This window comes from Prionailurus bengalensis, chromosome D3 (assembly GCF_016509475.1).
Source record: "Prionailurus bengalensis isolate Pbe53 chromosome D3, Fcat_Pben_1.1_paternal_pri, whole genome shotgun sequence".
Taxonomy (NCBI): Eukaryota; Metazoa; Chordata; class Mammalia; order Carnivora; family Felidae; genus Prionailurus; species Prionailurus bengalensis.
Window position 1 is genome coordinate 32,399,824 of NC_057356.1, and position 18,038 is coordinate 32,417,861.

At 47.0% G+C, this 18,038-nt stretch overlaps 1 protein-coding gene and 1 long non-coding RNA gene across 3 annotated transcripts; one reads left to right on the forward strand and one right to left on the reverse strand.

Annotated features, from left to right (window-relative positions):
• Nucleotides 1-1,380: 1,380 nt before the first annotated feature.
• On the reverse strand, nucleotides 1,381-17,566 carry TUBB6 (tubulin beta 6 class V). 2 transcript variants are annotated; one of them, XM_043558253.1, is made up of 4 exons: nucleotides 17,336-17,566; nucleotides 16,844-16,952; nucleotides 14,870-14,980; nucleotides 1,381-2,889 (listed from the first exon to the last, which is right to left on the reverse strand). In XM_043558253.1, the coding sequence occupies exons 1-4, from the start codon at nucleotides 17,390-17,392 to the stop codon at nucleotides 1,826-1,828; spliced, it is 1,341 nt and encodes a 446-aa protein (XP_043414188.1). In that variant the 5' UTR covers nucleotides 17,393-17,566; the 3' UTR covers nucleotides 1,381-1,825. The 2 variants fall into 2 exon arrangements, with proteins under 2 accessions (XP_043414188.1, XP_043414189.1); XM_043558254.1 differs by lacking the exons at nucleotides 16,844-16,952; nucleotides 17,336-17,566 and adding an exon at nucleotides 16,452-16,522.
• On the forward strand, nucleotides 2,994-8,484 carry LOC122470539. Its single transcript, XR_006293932.1, has 2 exons — nucleotides 2,994-6,868; nucleotides 8,055-8,484. It is a non-coding gene; the product is annotated as an uncharacterized LOC122470539 (long non-coding RNA).
• Nucleotides 17,567-18,038: the final 472 nt, after the last annotated feature.

Below are 18,038 nucleotides of genomic sequence, written 5' to 3' on the forward strand. Positions count from 1 at the left end.
CTCGTACCACTGCCAGGAGAAGTGCCAGCACGCGTGGAGCTCCAGTAGGCCTTGGCCGTGAGGCCCCTGAGTGGAATAGGGTGGGTTGTGCCAAACATGAGTCAGGTTTGGTTCAGGAAGAAAAGGAACAAAGCTGTGCATGAGATGGTTGGTCAAATGGTAACCCGCATCTGCATGTCTAATGCGAAAGCTGCACTCAATCTTGTGGAGTCTGAGAAGGCAGCCGGCATGGCCTGGAGTAGCTAGCACGGCCACCTGTGGGTTTCTTGGTCTGCACAAGGAGGCCCACAGCACTGTGGTGAGCATTGCCCGTGTCGGGTCCTATGTGGAGCCTGACCCACAAAGTAGTTCAGATTTCTGCAAAAGTGAGGTCTGTCTTCACTGCAGTTCCAAGTCACGCTGCTGTGTTTAATGCTTACTTTTCTGTCTGCCCACGGCTAGGGCTTAGCCCAGAATAAATAGTTACTGGGTGTAAGCCATGGCATCACAGAGCTCAGGCCTTCTGTCGCGGGGGAGCTAGGTTACACTGTGGGGTCACCTCAGATGGAAATGTCTCCAAATAACAGTTCTTTCTCGCTCCTTGTCTGACAAGGACAAGAGGGCTGTGCTCCGCGGTGACTGAGGCCCAGACTGATGGAGGAATCCGGCAGAGGCAGAGTTAAGGGTCAAGCACTAGCATTTAGACACTTCCACCTGGAGTGAGATGCCACTCACATTCTTTTGGCTAAAGCAAAGTCACATGTTCACAGCTAACTTCAAAGGGGCTGAAAGAAAGAAACCAGAGACAAAGGTGAACAGCGATGTCTGCTAATTAGTAGGACTAGCCTGGTCATGTCCTGTGGAGTCTGGCTTTACAAGACCTCTTACAGAAGTTGTGTCAAGTTTTAGAAACTGTAAGGTGGTGATCTGTTATACAGAAAACAGCCCTCAGTCTCTGCCCTGGCCCTGAGTGCTCCTGGAAGGAAGCACACAGCTCTCAAAGCTGGCCCTGCCTGGTGCCCCCTCACCCACCAAGAGCTTGCACATCCCCCTGGCTTTGGCTGGAAGCTGGCAGGTCATTTTCTGTAGCTCCTCTGGCAAATCTTAGCCCAGCTATTAGGGAAGGTTGGGACTGACCAGGACATGACACAGGGAGGTGAAAGATTCTGTGGGAGGTCTAAGTGCTGGTTGCGAATGGGGATGATGGGCTTTTATTTGTGTGTGTGCTGCTTTTATGCTGCCACCCTTAAAAAGCCTGCAGTTCAAGGAAAGTCTTTCCTCTGAGTTCATTCACTTAGTGGCAGAGGCACTTCACCCCAGGAAGAGACAGGGTACCCAAGTAACCCTTATAACAACACAAAGTAACAAATCTAACGAAACAGAGGCTGGAAGAGGCAAAGAAAAAATTTTAGTGTTTTATTACGAATAGGTTGTTTTAAAGTTCCATACTGCATTCTCAATATAAGGCAACACTGCACAGCTTTAGGTTTCATCACAAAGGATGAAAAACAGGGTTTCTGGCTTCCTTGCTAATTCTCAGCATGGTCGAACACTAAACAGAAGGCGAGGTCAAGTCATTTAGCCCTTCATCGATGGCCTGTTCATTGTTTCAAGTCTTCCAGTAGAAAATCTGTCGTCTGATCTCTTGATTGGGTAGGACTGCCAATTCTCTGCTATTCTGATGTACTTGCTTCATTCCAGAGGGCTGATAGTGCAATTCTGTAGCACTGGTGAGGGGCCTGGACCCACACAGAGCAGAGCACCATGTGGCGGCCGTTAGGGTCACAATGCTCTGGAGTTAAAGGAAGAACATCTGAACTGTGGTATCCGAGACAGGGAGGCGCCTCTATTCATTGATCTCCTCCTCATCGTCTTCAAAAGCTTCCTCACCATCATTGGCCGTGGCTTCTTGATACTGCTGGTACTCGGACACCAGGTCGTTCATGTTGCTCTCTGCTTCTGTGAACTCCATCTCATCCATGCCCTCTCCCGTGAACCAGTGCAGGAAAGCCTTGCGCCGGAACATGGCGGAAAACTGCTCCGAGATGCGCTTGAACAGCTCCTGGATGGCCGTGCTGTTGCCGATGAAGGTGGAGGCCATCTTGAGGCCACGCGGCGGGATGTCGCACACGGCCACCTTGACGTTATTGGGGATCCACTCGACGAAGTAGCTGCTGTTCTTGTTCTGGATGGCCAGCATCTGCTCGTCCACCTCCTTCATGGACATGGGGCCCCGGAAGACGGTGGCCACGGTCAGGTAGCGGCCATGGCGCGGGTCGCACGCCGCCATCATGTTCTTGGCGTCGAACATCTGCTGCGTCAGTTCGGGCACGGTGAGCGCGCGGTACTGCTGGCTGCCGCGGGCCGTGAGCGGCGCGAAGCCGGGCATGAAGAAGTGCAGGCGCGGGAAGGGCACCATGTTCACGGCCAGCTTGCGCAGGTCGGCGTTGAGCTGGCCGGGGAAGCGCAGGGACGTGGTGACGCCGCTCATGGTGGCCGACACCAGGTGGTTGAGGTCGCCGTAGGTGGGCGTGGTCAGCTTGAGCGTGCGAAAGCAGATGTCGTAGAGGGCCTCGTTGTCGATGCAGTACGTCTCGTCCGTGTTCTCCACCAGCTGGTGCACCGACAGGGTGGCGTTGTAGGGCTCCACCACCGTGTCCGACACCTTGGGCGAGGGCATGACGCTGAAGGTGTTCATGATCCTGTCGGGGTACTCCTCGCGGATCTTGCTGATGAGCAGCGTGCCCATGCCGGAGCCCGTGCCCCCGCCCAGCGAGTGCGTGAGCTGGAAGCCCTGCAGGCAGTCGCAGTGCTCGCACTCCTTCCTCACCACGTCGAGCACCGAATCCACCAGCTCCGCACCTTCCGTGTAGTGCCCCTTCGCCCAGTTGTTGCCCGCGCCCGTTTGTCCTGGGACAAAGCACAAGAGAGTGGCACACAATTTCAGTAGGGCTGCACGGGGGGGTGGGGGTGGGGGTGGGGGGTCGGGGTGGTGATGCTGTTGTTCACACTTTTAAGACGGTCGGGGGAAAAACACCTCTTTCAGCCCCAAACTCAGTTCCGTGGAAAGCAGCGCTGCAAACAACCTGCCAGTTGGTTCATTCTCTTCTGTTTCTGGCAGATACCAAAAGGCTTTACCACCAGGGCTTACCACAGGCGGAGACCATTTTACTTAAAGGCACTTTCCTTAATCTAATGTACTTGGATCGAGTTGGGAAAATGGAAATATTCCAATACAACTTTGCCAATACAGTTTCTCAATTAAATGTTTTATATATATTTTCACTGGAAAGAATTTTTAGGTTGGAGTTTAGCTTATTCGGGTTATAAAAAATACAAGCCATATACTCTGACTGGCAAGGGCAGTCCTAATTATCAGAGCAATCATCCAAACTGGACTCACTTTCTGAAAAAAAAAAAAAATTATAAGACTTTTTCAATCTAAATCAATACGTTAATACTTCAAGAATTATTATTAGACAGAAAAAAAAAAGAAATCCGCATGTTACTACCCTGTAAATACGCTGTTATACATACTGTTAACACCCCACTTGCTTTTTCCTATGGGACCTCCAGGCCACCATATTTAGAACTAGTTACCTTATTAAAAAAGAGAAAACAGGAAAAAAAAGAATTATTAGAAAAACCACTGAGAACTAAATTCTAGGGCACACTGTAGGGTAAATTATGAAAAGTAGTCAAGTCAGTGCTTGGTGCTGACTCCTCAGGCTCATGATGAATGTGGTCCCTTTCCCCCACCTCCATGCCTGGTTTTACTCCTCTGATGGATGGTGAGAGATAATATTATCAATTTTATTTTAAAAAAATTTTTTTTAGAGAGAACACGCAAGGTGGGGAGGGGCGGAGGGAGAGGGGAAGAGAGAATCCCAAGCAGCGTTCACGCCCAGCACGAGCCCCATATGGGGCTCGATCCCACGACTGTGCAGTCATGACCCGGGCAGAAGTCAAGAGTCAGTCGCTTAGGGACTGAGCTACCGACGCACCCCTAGAACTATTTAATAATAAACTATAGAAACAAGGCACTGCTGTTTCTCATTATTTTAACTGGTAACAAGGCAATGTAATATATAGCTAAAATTAAAAGTTATTTAAGAAGCAAGGAAGGTTATTAAAAAGTGTTTTGTGTATTTAGTAAGCAGGTGTATTCAAATCTAGTTTCGAAAAGGATCATGTATAAAAAATTTAAAAACAAATTTGTTAGCATCCTTATCAAACTTTCCCTACGAACGGAATTTCTGAAAAGGACCAGGATGTGCCATGGGAGCTGGCAGGTGATTGGATTGTATCAAGTGGACACAGAAAATGAGAGGAAGAAGAGATACCAAGGCCTGTTTGTCCTTCCGCTCAGAGCTAAGCCAGCGCAGGAATCACACCGTATGGACCTCTGCCCACTTATTCCAAAGATGTTCACCTGATTTTTGTCTCTACCCAGCTGGTGGCAACAATCCACCACCACTGTCCAGAGACCAGCTTCTGTGCTCCGGGTGGGCAGGTCCATACCTGACGCCAGAGACACCAGTGGGGAGCTGAGCCGGGCAGCAGTGACACCACATAGGCTGCCTCCCGGGAGCAGCCCAGTGCTGCATCAGTGAGACAAGCAGGCATTTTGGAGGCACTCACGCACTGTGGGGCGAGGGCCCTCTCACTGAGGTCTGCTGCCAGCCTCCCTGGATTCTGCAGTGTACTGTGGGCGTGGCCTTACACAAGGGCCTACTTTTGGAGGAATGAGTCTTATCGCAAATTTCCTTGAGGTTTCCACAGCTTCTATCAGTGCTAAATACTGTGGGTGTTAAGTGGACGTCTGTAAAACAAGAAAAACAACCCAAATCCTGTGATTCTTAAGTTTAAAATGTGTTGACTACCAGTGACTTGTATCACATACAGAGAGACACCCGCCTTAAATATCTAAAGAAGGCCTACAGATCAGTAAGGAAAAACTTTTAGGAAGATGGGCAAAGGACAGAAACAGTTCACAGGGAAGGAAATTCAAAAAACTTAAATATCTGATGTATTCCTCACAAGGGGAATGCACATGAAAACAAGGAGATTCAGTTTCTTCCCTGTGAAGCTGAAATTGATCAAAAAGCTTGCTGATACTGTTGGCCAGAGTTGGGGGAAGGCCCCTCCACACTGCCAGACTGCGGAGAGGCATAACAGGGACTACCCTCTATGGAGAACAGTTTAGCATATGTATCAGAATTAGTCCCCTTAGACTCAGCAATTTTATTTCTACAAATTTGCCTGGATAGATCCACCCACACACGTGGAAAATGGCATGCAGACAAGTACTCTCCAAGGAGCAGTTTGCAATAGTAAAGAAAAAAGGAAACAACCGAAATACCTTTTAACAGAGGACGTAAATCAGTGATGGTATCTATGTGACAGAATACAATCAGCCATCAGCCCTAGTCCTGCGTATATTGCTAAGGAGGAAAAAAAGAACCCTGAGGTACCAAATGGTGTATGCAGTTGGCTGTCATTGTATGCGTGTAACAGGTATGTATCTGCTGCTATAGGCACAGAGTGACCGCACAAATCCTGGAGTGCTGCCTCTGGAAAGGAGCCTGGGTGGGCACCAGCTCGGGGTCGGAATGAGACCACATTTTCACTGTGCGCCCTTTTGCTCCCTTTGAGTCCTGGGCCAAGCAGATGTTTTACCTAGCTAGCAAAATGAATATTTTAGACTTTATTAGAACATTTAAAGTTGCATTTAAGAAATAAATTGAAGAAATACACAGCGACCCAGTAACTGTGGTTGTCTCTGAAGGATGGGATAATAGGAGAGTGAACTTTCCACATTCATATTGCTTATAAAAATTTAACGAAACAAACACGTCTCTTATGATAATCGAGAGAAAATTAAAATATGAAAATGTGCCTTTACGGGGAGTTTTAAAAACAGCAGTAAGTGGGGGGATTACTACCTGAGGACACCCATGCAGCAGAAAGGCACGGTGACAGTCACAGGGAATGTCCCCGTTATGTTAATGAACTCCTTAAAAAGCTGCAAAATGGTATGAGTAGCATGATCCCATTTTCTGAAAACCAAATCAACTGCCTGTGTGTGTGTGCGCATGTGCACGTGTGTGTGCATGTGTATGTGGGAAAAGGTCAGGTGGGACACATCTGCACCGTGTACAGCACTAGTTAGCCCCGGGGAATAAAATCTCAGGGTCACTGGCACTAGGGATGAGGGGGATCCAGTTTTACCCTACACCCCTGTGTATTTGAAGAGAAAACTGTGCAGTTTTAACTTTGTGTCGAAAACATGAAACACATTTCAATATTAAGTAGCGATGTGTCCAGGAGGGCAGGACTGCCCATCAGAAGGAGGCGCAGGTGGCCCCTTGCTCGTCTGTCTGGGCCCCACCTCATAAGGGAGATCAGCCACTCACTCCTGTTGCCTTTGCCCTGTCTGGCTGGTCAAAGGCACCAAGATGACAGGCATGGCAGCACCATGTTCCATGTGCCCCACGGGCACGGGGCAAGCCCCTCCATGCTTGCAGCTCTTCCCAAGAGCACCGGCCACCTCAGCCCTCCTGGTGGCCACTTCCTCATCCAGGAGGCAACTGCGTTCTCTCTTACAAACACAGATTGTCTGTTTTCCTGCCCAGCTGGCTCAAAAATGGTCGTTGCCTTCCTGTGCCCCCACTAACTGCTGTCCACCTTTCCCCACCCAAGCTAGCAGGCAGCAGTCCGGCCAGACGCACCAGAGGAACCAGGAAGAACAAGGGCGGGGACCCATGCTCGTCCATGGAGCTCAGTCTAGGACTGGCGTACCTTCACGAAGGAAAGAACATGAGTGCAATTGTCAAATTGCTGGAGATGATTTCATTAAAACAGAGTAGAAACCAGCAATCGGCAGCAGGTAGGTGGCTGCAGGCAGACGTGCAATCACAGCAAGTCAAGCTCCCTGAACTTGACTCCTTGTCCAGCTCACACAGCTCACTTGGCTTCCTCAGTATTTACAGCATGATTAGCCACAAGGTTTTCTCTGCTCTTGACAAGAAAGAAGCTAGTGACTTCTGAAAATATTTTGCCACTGTCTCGTAGCAACAGATGTTCCCAGTTAAATATTTGGGGGTCATGAGTTGAACATGTTCTGTAATGAGATGTTGTGACATTAATCAGTGGCTCGGGACCATAGAACACAAGGCTGCAGGCGGGTGGCAACAGGTCCCCAGGGCTTTCTGAGTCTACCCTCTGGTTTACGTCCTGCTCACACTGGGTGAGGGATTAAGTGCTCCCTGAAGCCCTCTAACCCCGAATCTGGAAGGGAAAGTTGCATGTGCAGAAAGAGGCTTTCTGTTACTCCATTTTCTCCCACAAAACTCTCTCTGTCCCTGGGCATGACCGCTAATACGACCAGTGATTCATTAAGAAAAAGGGTTTGTTTTTGTCAAGTATATCCATGTGCAAAACTTAAATGCAGATAACTTTCACTTTCAAAGTTATATATTACTTCAAGTCTGTTTTTTTAAAACCACCCCAAAATAAATAGAAATTAAAAAACAACAACACTTCATCTATACCTAGAAATGGAATGACACTGGTTTACTGTAATTTGCCAGCTCTGAAAAAAAATGAGCTCTAAAGCTAATGGGGGATGAGCCATTTCCCAAAGACAATTCTACCTCTTTTATTAACTGGAGGGTGACTTAAAAACAACTATTTTGCCAAACAGCATAGTGTGTTTATACGTTGGGGACACTTCTCCATTCCTCCTAACGAGTGTGCCATTTTAACAAAATAAGAACATTCATTTAAAAAACTCAGAATTCTGAAGTAAAAATAGTGTCAGCTTTAAAAGTTACTATAAAAGCTATTTCACAGCAGTACAATCTTAAAAATTTTTAAATATTCTGAATCAAAATTAAGGATGCATATTCTAACAAAGAAGCAAAGATATCAAACAATCCTGGAGACAATTTAAATGCAAAATGTCATTTCTAACATTCTTGAAGGTTTGTAAGGACAGTGAATTAGATCATTAGCTGGTCATCATAGTTCTGTGTTAATTTGTTCTTAATCTTTTTTGTCCCACTTACTGACAGCTAGAAAGACAAGACCAGACCTTCTTAGGCTCTCTCAGTCTTCAGTTCAAATACATTAGGCCAAAGAAAACCTCCACGATCAATGAAGCTGCTGCCATGAGAAACCAGCTTCCCACGACTTCAATAGTTTGAATCAGTTTCAAAAAGACTCTAAAAGTTCAACAGGTCCTGGCTGCACGGGAGTGATGGCCAAAGGGAGGCCTGACCCTGACCGGACATCTGGGTTGGGTGGGGGGCAAGTGAGCCAGAGAAGGTGGTTGGTCTCCTGAGTCCTATCAGAAACCTCCAGAAAGTGCATAAACAAGAGCCATGCCTCATCCATGCCAACATTTTTCTCATGACAGACTTAAGGCATGTAAAAGCATATGAAGCATAATAAATACCTACACCACCCATTTTAAGAAATAAAACATACCAATGTTACACAAAGCCCAATGTAACAAGTATAAGTTTGACATCTTAAATTTAAACAATGTAAAACTGGATAATTTTTTTCTATTTTCCCTCAAGAAGCAATAAGGTGTGTGTGTGTGTGTGTGTGTGTGTGTGTTTCAGTTAACCACCCCTCCCTATGGGAACAGGGTTTACTGAGTTGTATTTTAATATTGGGTTTTCAGGTTTCTTTATGTGTCAATCCTGTTTACGTGAGTGTAAGTTTCTCTTTTCTTAAACTGACAATCTGTGCAATTTATACAGACTCTCCAAATTCAGAGATCTTTTTCCATTTCCTATAAAGGAGTTTCAATTATATTGCTCAGAGACCCTCAGTTGATACATTTCTCAGGCAAAAGCAGAGCAAAAATTGTGCTCTCAAACACTGCTAGTGGCATTAACCCATTTAAAGCAATATATATAATGGGCTTAAATACGTTCAAATAGGCTCTGACCCGATAACTTTGCTTTTGAGGATCTATTCTGTGATCAGAGTTAGAAACACAGACCAATTTATGTGAACCAAGATGCAAATATCCAGATTCTATATTACTATATTCTTTTTTTTTTTTTTAAATTCTACATCCAAGGCAGGCCTTGAACTCGCTACCCTGAGATCAAAAGTCGCATGCTCCACTGACTGAGCCAGAATACTATATTCTTCCTTTCTTTAACATTTTATTTATTTTTGAGAGACAGAGAGAGTGTGTGAGCAGGGAAGGGGCAGAGAGAGAAGGAGACAAAGAATCCAGAGCAGGTTCCAGGCTCTGAGCTGTCAGCACAGAGCCTGATGCGGGCCCGAATCCACGATCCGTGAGATCATGACCTGAGCTGAAGTCGGACACTCAACCGACTGAGCCACCCAAGCCCCTTACTATATTCTTTCTTAGAGCAAAATTAGGTAAGAAGTGACTCCCTGATTATTGGCCATTATGAAATAATTACACATTATGTAACTATTAAGAATTATCAATTTTAAAATCATAAAATTTTATGATTTTTTTACTCTAGTTCTTGGTTTTTAATAATGTGGTTCTTTATTAGCGTTCGTTGAAAAAGGCAAAGTAAAAATTAAAAAAAAACAAATACAAATAATGTAGAAAGAAGGGGGATCTCCTTTTTAAAAGAGTGGTATATTCCCTTTTATGACGACGACCACCGTGTCCTTTACTGGGCTTCCTGTTTTGAATTTAGTTGCCAGAAACCTATAGCTTAAATGAATTCTCAGCCGCAAGTGAATGAATTCTCACAGTTCACTCTGTGTTTTAAATGGCCACACTTTGGGGCACCTGGATGGCTCAGTTGGTTAAGCATCTGACTTTAGCTCAGGTCATGATCTCACGGTATGTGAGTTCGAGCCCCACCTCGGGCTCTTTGCTGACAGCTCAGAGCCTGGAGCTGCTTCAGATTCTGTGTCTCCCTCTCTCTGCCCCTCCTCCACTCGCACTCTGTCTCTCAAAAATAAATAAATGGTAGAAAATAAATAACTGGTCACATTTTAAAGCTGTCTTTATGTGGTTTCATACCCTTCCTAGAAGCAGGAAAGCCATGTATTTTACATACATAAAACTTTACCATATTTTTACATATTCAGACTCACAGACTCATGTATTTGCTTCTACTGTGCACAAGCTTCAGGAAGGGCACCTTTGAGGTCATCAGCAGGAGCCGGCCTCCTGGGAGGGAACTAAGTGGACGGAGGAGTGAGAGACAAGCTTTCCACTGTATATGCCTTCAGTTCTTTTGAATTTCCTACCATGTACTGCCCATCAAAAGAGTAGTACAGGTGACCCTTGAACTACACATGCTTGAACTGCATGGGTCCACTTATGCACAGGTTCTTTTTGATACATAAGTACAGTACTGTAAAAGTATTTTCTCTTCCTTATGATTTTTTTTTTAATTTTTTTTAACGTTTATTTATTTTTGAGACAGAGACAGAGCATGAACGGGGGAGGGTCAGAGAGAGAGAGAGAGACAGAATCTGAAACAGGCTCCAGGCTCTGAGCTGTCAGCACAGAGCCTGATGCGGAGCTCGAACTCACAGACCTCGAGATCATCACCTGAGCGGAAGTCGGATGCTTAACCGACTAAGGCACCCAGGCGCCCCTCTTCCTTATGATTTTCTTAATAACATTTTCTTTTCTCTAGCTTGCTTTATTGTAAAAATACACTACAGAATACACACAACTTACAAAATATGTGTTAATCGACTGCTTATATAGTCGCTAAGACTTCCAGTCAACCGTAGTTAAGTTTGGGGAGAGTAAAAAATTGTAAGTAAACTTTTGACATGCAGGGTGTCAGCACCCCTTAACCTCTGCATTTTTCAAGGGTCAATTATATACTTTTCTTGATGAATTCTATTAATTTTGTTTGGTAACACTTACTGAGACTGAGGCAGATTCAGCCAACTGTAATTCAGGTTTGAGAAACCTTAGCTATCCTCCTGAATATATTACATATTCCACATCTTCTTTACACACACACACACACACACACACTCCTTGCCATTTGCAATGACGTGGTTGGAACTAGAATGTATCATGCTAAGCGAGGTAAGTCAATCAGAGAAAGACACCATATGATTTCACTCATATGTGGAATTTAAGAAAAAAACAGATGAACATATGGGAAGGGAGTAAGAGAAGAGAGGGAAACAAGCCACAAGAGACTCTTAACAATAGAGAATAAACTGTGGATTGATAGAGGGAGGGGTGGAGGATGGGCTAGATGGTTGATGGGTACTAAGGAGGCACTTGTAATGAGCACTGGGTATTGTAGGTAAGTGATGAATCACTGAATTCCACTCCTGGAACCAATATTGCACAGGATGTTAACTAAAATGTAAATAATAAAAAAAAAAGACAACTTAGCTATCCTCTCAGATTCTTACCAGAAATTAATTGAAACTTTAAGGGAAGAAACCAAGCAGAATTCTCTGTGGGGGTGTAGTTCTGTGCAGGTGGCAGGCACAGGCTATTGCTTCCCTCAGATTCTTACAGAGGCCCAGATGCTTGGGGGCCCTTCATTCCACAGACTGTAAAACTGAAGGAGCCCAGAGAAGGGGACTGATGGCAGCAGAGGTGGCAGAGCCGAAATTAGCCGCCAAGTTTCCCTTGTCCCCATTCAGCGCTCTCTCTTTTTGGCTAATTTCACTCAAAGGGCTTACAAAGAGTCTACATCTGCTAAGAATCTAGACCCACTTACTAAGAGAAAGTGAAAGATGGCACTGATCTGTATTAAGCAAACAGGGGGGAGTCATCCTTATTTCCTCTCGAGCATACAGAATATTGTTCTCCAAGCCAAGTCTATTTATCACAAGGCCCCGAGGGAGCAGTCCACTGAACTGACAGAGACTAACACCAGCTGGTGGTAAGGGCAAGGGGGTGGGGGTAGGCAAAGGGGTTCAGCTCTTCTAGAAACCAACATGCATCGCCCATGGATGTGTGAGCAAGCATTTCTGTAGGACAAATTCCTTAAACTGAAACTGTTGAATCAAAATTCTTGATTTGCTGAACCCATTAAGCTGTTCTCTGACAATGCTTGAAACTGTCATTTCCCCCAAACACCTTCACCAACACTAGCTGTTAGATTTTAAACTATTAGCCAGTCTGTTGGGAGAAAAATGTCTTGTTTTAATGACTCCTCCTCATTCCCAATTACTGGTAAATTTTGTCCCTAGGTATAACTTTTGTTATCCTAGTGTGAAGAGGGTATTTTCCCATTATATTTTACAGTTGATTATTGCCTTTAAGGAGATCAATTTGTCCCAGTTTGCCTGGAACTTCACCAGTTTCAACACTGGAAAGTGTAGTGTCCTGGGAAACCTCCCAGTCCCAGGCAAATCAGGACAGTTGGTCACTCATAGCAATAATGTCTGAGTCTTTTTATCTTGTGTCTGGTTGCCTTACGGAGGTCTCATAAATGCTAATCACTGTTCATTGGACAGCCTATCTGGAAAATCCAAGAGGATCATTCCACCTTCAAATAACAATTTTGTCTTTTCCTTTAAATGGTTTGTATCTCTTTTCTTTCTCTGGTCTTTATGCACTGGCTAGAACCTTCAAAACATGGAATAGAGAAGAGACAGTGGACATCTTTTTCTCATACCTGACTTTGCTGGGAATACTTCTAATGTTTCACCAGTGAGTATGGCATAGTTATGTATTTTGGTAGATAATTCTTTTTTCTTTAATGTTTCTTTATTTTTGACAGAGAGCATGTGGGGAGCGGCAGAGAGACAGGGAGGAGGAGGAGCCAAAGCAGGCTCTACGCAGACAGTAGACAGCTTAATGTGGGGCTCAAACCCACAAACCACAAGATCATGACCTGAGCTGAAGTCAGACGTTTAACTGACTGAGCCACCCAGGTGCCCCTTAGTAGGTAATTCTTAAATTCTTTCTATTTCCAGCTTGTGCAGAAGTGTTTTTGTCTTATACAAGTCAGGAACACATACTGAGTTTTATCAAATATTTTTGGGCACCTATTAAGGTGTTGTTTCTCTTAATCTATTAGCTGGCTTCTCAATGTTGAACCGTCCTTGCATTCCTAGGATGTTGATCATATGTATCAAGCACTTTGCATGAGAATACTCTAGATACATAGGGTTTAAATGACAAAGGATTATCTGTTACCCTCAGTGAAACTATCTCTATCCCTTCCAGAGAAGGGGTTGAAAAGTAGATCTTTGATACATTTAATTTCTATACCATAGTAACTTTAAGCCACAGATCAGCCTTAGGAGTCTCTCATTTGCTTGTAAGACACTTTGCCTTTTACAGGCACTGAAATTGTGTTTGTTGATTGAGGTATATCGGTTGATAAGTAGTATTCTTCCCTCCAGGCATATTTCTTACTCTTACATTGGTAATTTTTGAGAAAAGAACGTAAGTGAAGTGAATGTGTGGTATCTAACATTAAAATACAATTGTCAAGTGGAAGACTTTCACATCTACCACCATCCTGTAGCCTCTACCTTGGCTCTTAAGATAGAAATGGCTATGTATGGCCACATGTTTACACAGTGTCTTTCCATTTTCTCTCTTCGTTCCCCCAATTTGGTAGAGTATCTCTACTAAGTCCTGAGCACTGCTATCCAATAGAACTTTCTACAATGAAGGAACTGTTCCATATATCCAATATGGCAGCCACTGGCTATATGTAATTATTGAGCACTTGAAACATAGCTAGTACAATGGAGGAAGTGAATTGATTTTATTTTATTTTTTATTAACTTTAATTTAAATAGCCACATGTGGCTAGTGGCTACCACATTGGGCAGCAGGGTCCAGAAGAGTCTCTGCTTAGGGTCAATTATGGTCCAACTCTTGAAGAAGTTATTATCGGAAGCTTTGCCTGTCTCATTGGTTGTGTGTGTTGTCAGGGTGACAGGGAAGTAGATGATACCCAAAGGATTCGTAAACTCTGTGAACGTTCATCTTGCTGAGTCACCTTTACAACAGGTGCAGAGTGATTCTGCTACAAAGGAGCAGAATAAAATCTTTCAAGATTCTGTCTCTTCTTGAATATTTTGAAAATTCCCCCTTTGAATGTTTTGTCAAGTAACCTGGACTCTAAACACCATGGCTACAGGGTGATGGAGGCTGGTAGCACTTAACAGTATCATTTCACTTAATGTTATATAATTTTATTTAGGAGTGTGTAGAGGGACAGGTGCTTTATCTTATCATGTTTTAGGTGGAAGAAGGAGGGAAGGATTTGCCCAATTCTGACAAAGCAAAATTCACATGGTGCCAGCCTTTAGAAAGAAAGCAAAATAATTGTCTATAGGAAATGGAAGAAAAATATAGGTCTAAAAACACTGAAGTTAAAAAATGAGTAACACACCAAAACAAATTATCACTGTCATATTATGATAGCAATTTATAAGTGGAAGAAAGAAGTTAATGTCTAAAAAATTTGTTAAATCAGTAACTATCGGCTGGGGCACATGGGTGGCTCAGTTGGTTAAGTGACCGAGTCTTGTTCTGCTCAGGTCATAATCTCATGGTTCATGGGTTGGAGCCCCATGTCGGGTTTTGCACTGACAGTGTGGAGCCTGCTTGGGATTCTCTCTCTCTCTCTCTCTCTCTCTCTCTCTCTCTGCCTTTCCCCTCCCCCTCTCAAAATAAATAAATAAACCTAAAAATAAAAGAACTATCAATATAATCATTTCATTTAGAGACACAGACATTACTTTCCTAAAGAAAATACAAGAATTAAAAGGGGCACCCTAGGATGACACTAGGGACTGTTGATTTCCATTCTAAGCTTTTCTTTGCCACGTGATGCTTTTAATCTTGCACATAAATTAGTTTGGTGTTAAAAAGAAAAGAAAAAAAAAAAGAGAAGCAGAAGCAAGCAGGAAAGATGGAACCCACCGAAGATGAAGTTGTCAGGCCGGAAGAGCTGCCCAAAAGGCCCGGACCGCACACTGTCCATGGTGCCCGGCTCCAAGTCCACCAGGGCAGCCCTGGGCACGTATTTCTGAGCTGGAAGAGAACAAAGCCCACCCACAAGGGTTACTTTCTGGTTTCCAGAGTGATGGGCTTCCCTGTAGGAAGTCCCCCCAGCACAGCTGCCTGGGTGCTACAAAACAGGGTTTCTTTAGAGACAGACTCGGCTTTCTTCAAATCACAGAATCTTAGCACTGGGAAGGGCCTTGGACAACACATTCCCACCTTAAATTGTTCAGATGAGGGAACCGGCCCAAGCGTGAATGGGCAGAGCGAGGAAGTTCCGGGAATAAGCAGGATGAGAAATCTGGTCTCCTGACTTCCTGCCTTCTGTATTTTCCACTTCACCCTGACACCTCTTTCCTGCTGGGTGGTTTTACTTTTTTAGCTCCATGGAAATAAACTGTATCTGTTGCAGCAAACTGCTGTGTTGCTGTGACATCCTTTCCACTTTTCGGCACGTCCCTCATATGTACACACTAATGGATCCAGGCTATAGTCTGAGCACCTTGTTGCAGGTGCCAGCCCACAGGCTGTTTCTGGAAGACACTCTAATGAATGAGATTTGCTGTGCAGCCCTATTGTTAGCAAGCACATTTTCATGCCTCTTGGGCAGGAAATTGTTCCCTAGTGAGGATGGGGTTAATATGATTGCCCATAGGCTCTGCTCTACAACTCCAGTCCTATTAATGCACACACCCCACTGAAGCAAGGATATAAACAAAGTGGACCTAAGGGTTAACAGGAAATGCAATGTATCACTGGATTTTTTAGTGCTATCTGGAAATTTCATATTCTATGTCCTGCTGATCCAGGCCTTTTCTTACAGCTGCTGAGTGAATAAAACCCAGTGCTTTATGTATACTGCTCTTCCCAGCTCTTGTGTGGACAAACAGCAAATGACTCCAAAAACCAGAGTAATTATTTCTGGGGCTATGTGTCACGCATATGGAAGTGCAACATCTGTCGTTTTCTGAGTGTTTTTTCAACATCTTCATTTTTTGTTGTTTTGTGAAGGGCACAATTCCACTTTTATAGTAAAATTGTTACAGAAATAGTGCATACATGTAGCCACAATATATATGTAGATCTCCAGGGCAAGGGTGAAATGATTCCCAACCCTGGATAAACGACAGCCTGCGGTTTTTACCCAACTTCACCAATTACCCGGAACTTCAGCTTCCAGGGAGCATTAAGAGTTTTGGGAGGTTGGTAAAGGGGCAGAGGAGTCACTTAACGGAGTGCTTTTCAAGTTTTTAGCCAAGAATCTCCATTAAGAGATACATTTTAAACTGAAGAAAAAAGCAAAACAGAAAGTCGGACAAGACCCAGTAAGTGATTTCACAACACCAGCTAACGGGTTGTCTGGTTCAAGAGTTCAGAGCCGCGTGATAGGCCAAATTCGGCTTTTTGAAATAAACTGACGGCGGATTTCCCGCCCCATGGGGAGTGAGGAAGGAACCGGGCATCCTGCTATATCCCGGGAAATTTTCCGAGAGCAAACTACCCTTGCGCGGAGGGCGGCATCCAGAGAGCCAGTCTGGGATCGGGCGGAGAAGACGCGAAATGGCCGGGGTCCTAGAGGAGGAAGGCCGAGTCAGGGAGAGGGATGGCCGAGGTCCAAGAGGGGGGTGGCCGAGGGTCCGGGCAGAGATGGCTAGGATCCTGGGCGGGGGCCGGGGGGATGGCCAGGATCGGAGGGGCAAATGGCCGGGGGACGGCCGGGATCCGGGCAGGGGACGGCCGAAGTCTGGGAGGGGACGGCCGGGGCCCGGGCGGGGACGGCCGAGGTCCGGGAAGGGGACGGCCGGGGTCCAGGCAGGGGACCGCCAGGGTCCGGGCGGGGACCACCGGGTCCGACGGGGAAGGGCGGGTCCCCGGCCGCGCCGCGCTACTCACAGGATGACTCATTGTAGTAGACGTTGATTCTCTCCAGTTGTAGCGCCGAGTCACCCACGTAGCCTCCGGCCGGGTCGATACCGTGTTCATCGCTGATCACTTCCCAAAACTTGGGAAGGGCGAGGCAGGGGGACAGACGGTCAGAACCCGGAGCCTAGGGCGCCCTCCCCCGCAGCTCACTCCAGGGCTGGCCGGGCGGGGCAGGGCGCGCGGGGCCCGGCTGCCGAATTCCAGGCGCGCCAGAGCCGCCGGCGGCCGCTCCCAGCTAGAGCGGGGATGGGGTGAGGGGCAGGGGGTCCCCGGCTGTGACGCCCCCTCCTCGGCCGCGCCACTCCTCGAGCACTTCCCGGGTGCCGCGCAGGGCAGGGTTGGACTCCGAGGACCGAGGGGCACGGAGGGTGAGCACCGGAGCGCCGGCACCGAGGGGTCGAGCCCCGACACCCTAGGCCTGCCAGCTTGCCCACCCGCAGGGAAGCCCAGTGCCCGGCCCACCTTGGTGCCAATCTGGTTCCCGCACTGGCCCGCCTGGATGTGCACGATCTCCCTCATGGCGGGCGCCGGCTCTGCGCTCGGGGCACTAGCTGTTCGGACCGCGGCGGAGACTGCGGACCCGCGGCGCGCTCCCCGGGACTCGACCCTCCTCTCACTCTCCACCCCCCCCCCCCCCCGGGCCTCCCGGACCAATAGCTGCGGGCCTCGCCCTCCCCGGCCGCGCCCCCTCCGCCCCCGCGGTCCCCGCGCAACCCCGGCTCCCCAGCTCCTCGCGCGCCCCCACCCCTGGCCTCGCCCTCTGGGGCCGCGCCTCCTCCGGGCCTGGCGCGCCTGGCGGGCCTGGCGCCTCTCTCCTCCCGCCGGGCTCCCGCTCCTTGTCCCCCAAGCCTACCTCCCCCTGCACCCCGCCGCCGGTGCCCCACCGAGGCTCGCCTCCCTCTGGGCCCTCTTCCTGGGGCCGCCTCGACGCCGCGCAGTCCTAGGAGAGAGAACAGAAAGGGGAGCCGAGGGACCCCTTGCTGGGGAAGCCTGGCCTGGCCGGGAAATGAGCCAGTCCCTGGGGCGCCCACCGAAGCGGGTTTGGGAACCGAGATAGGATGAAAAGGTGGAGACTTTAAAAGTGGGGAGGCAGGCGGGAAGGACAGGGCTCCGGCCCCTCCGTGTCCCACTTTGCTGCCTCTCCCCGCCCCCCCCCCCCCCCTCG

Excerpts from the sequence above, each read along its gene's own strand:
- TUBB6 (XM_043558253.1), bottom strand. The coding sequence starts at position 17,392 with ATGAGGGAGATCGTGCACATCCAGGCGGGCCAGTGCGGGAACCAGATT. Across the intron at positions 16,953-17,335 it reads GGAACCAGATTGGCACCAAG|TTTTGGGAAGTGATCAGCGA; the intron begins GTGGGCCGGGCA and ends GCCCTTCCCAAG. Across the intron at positions 2,890-14,869 it reads GCCTGACAACTTCATCTTCG|GACAAACGGGCGCGGGCAAC; the intron begins GTGGGTTCCATC and ends GCTTTGTCCCAG.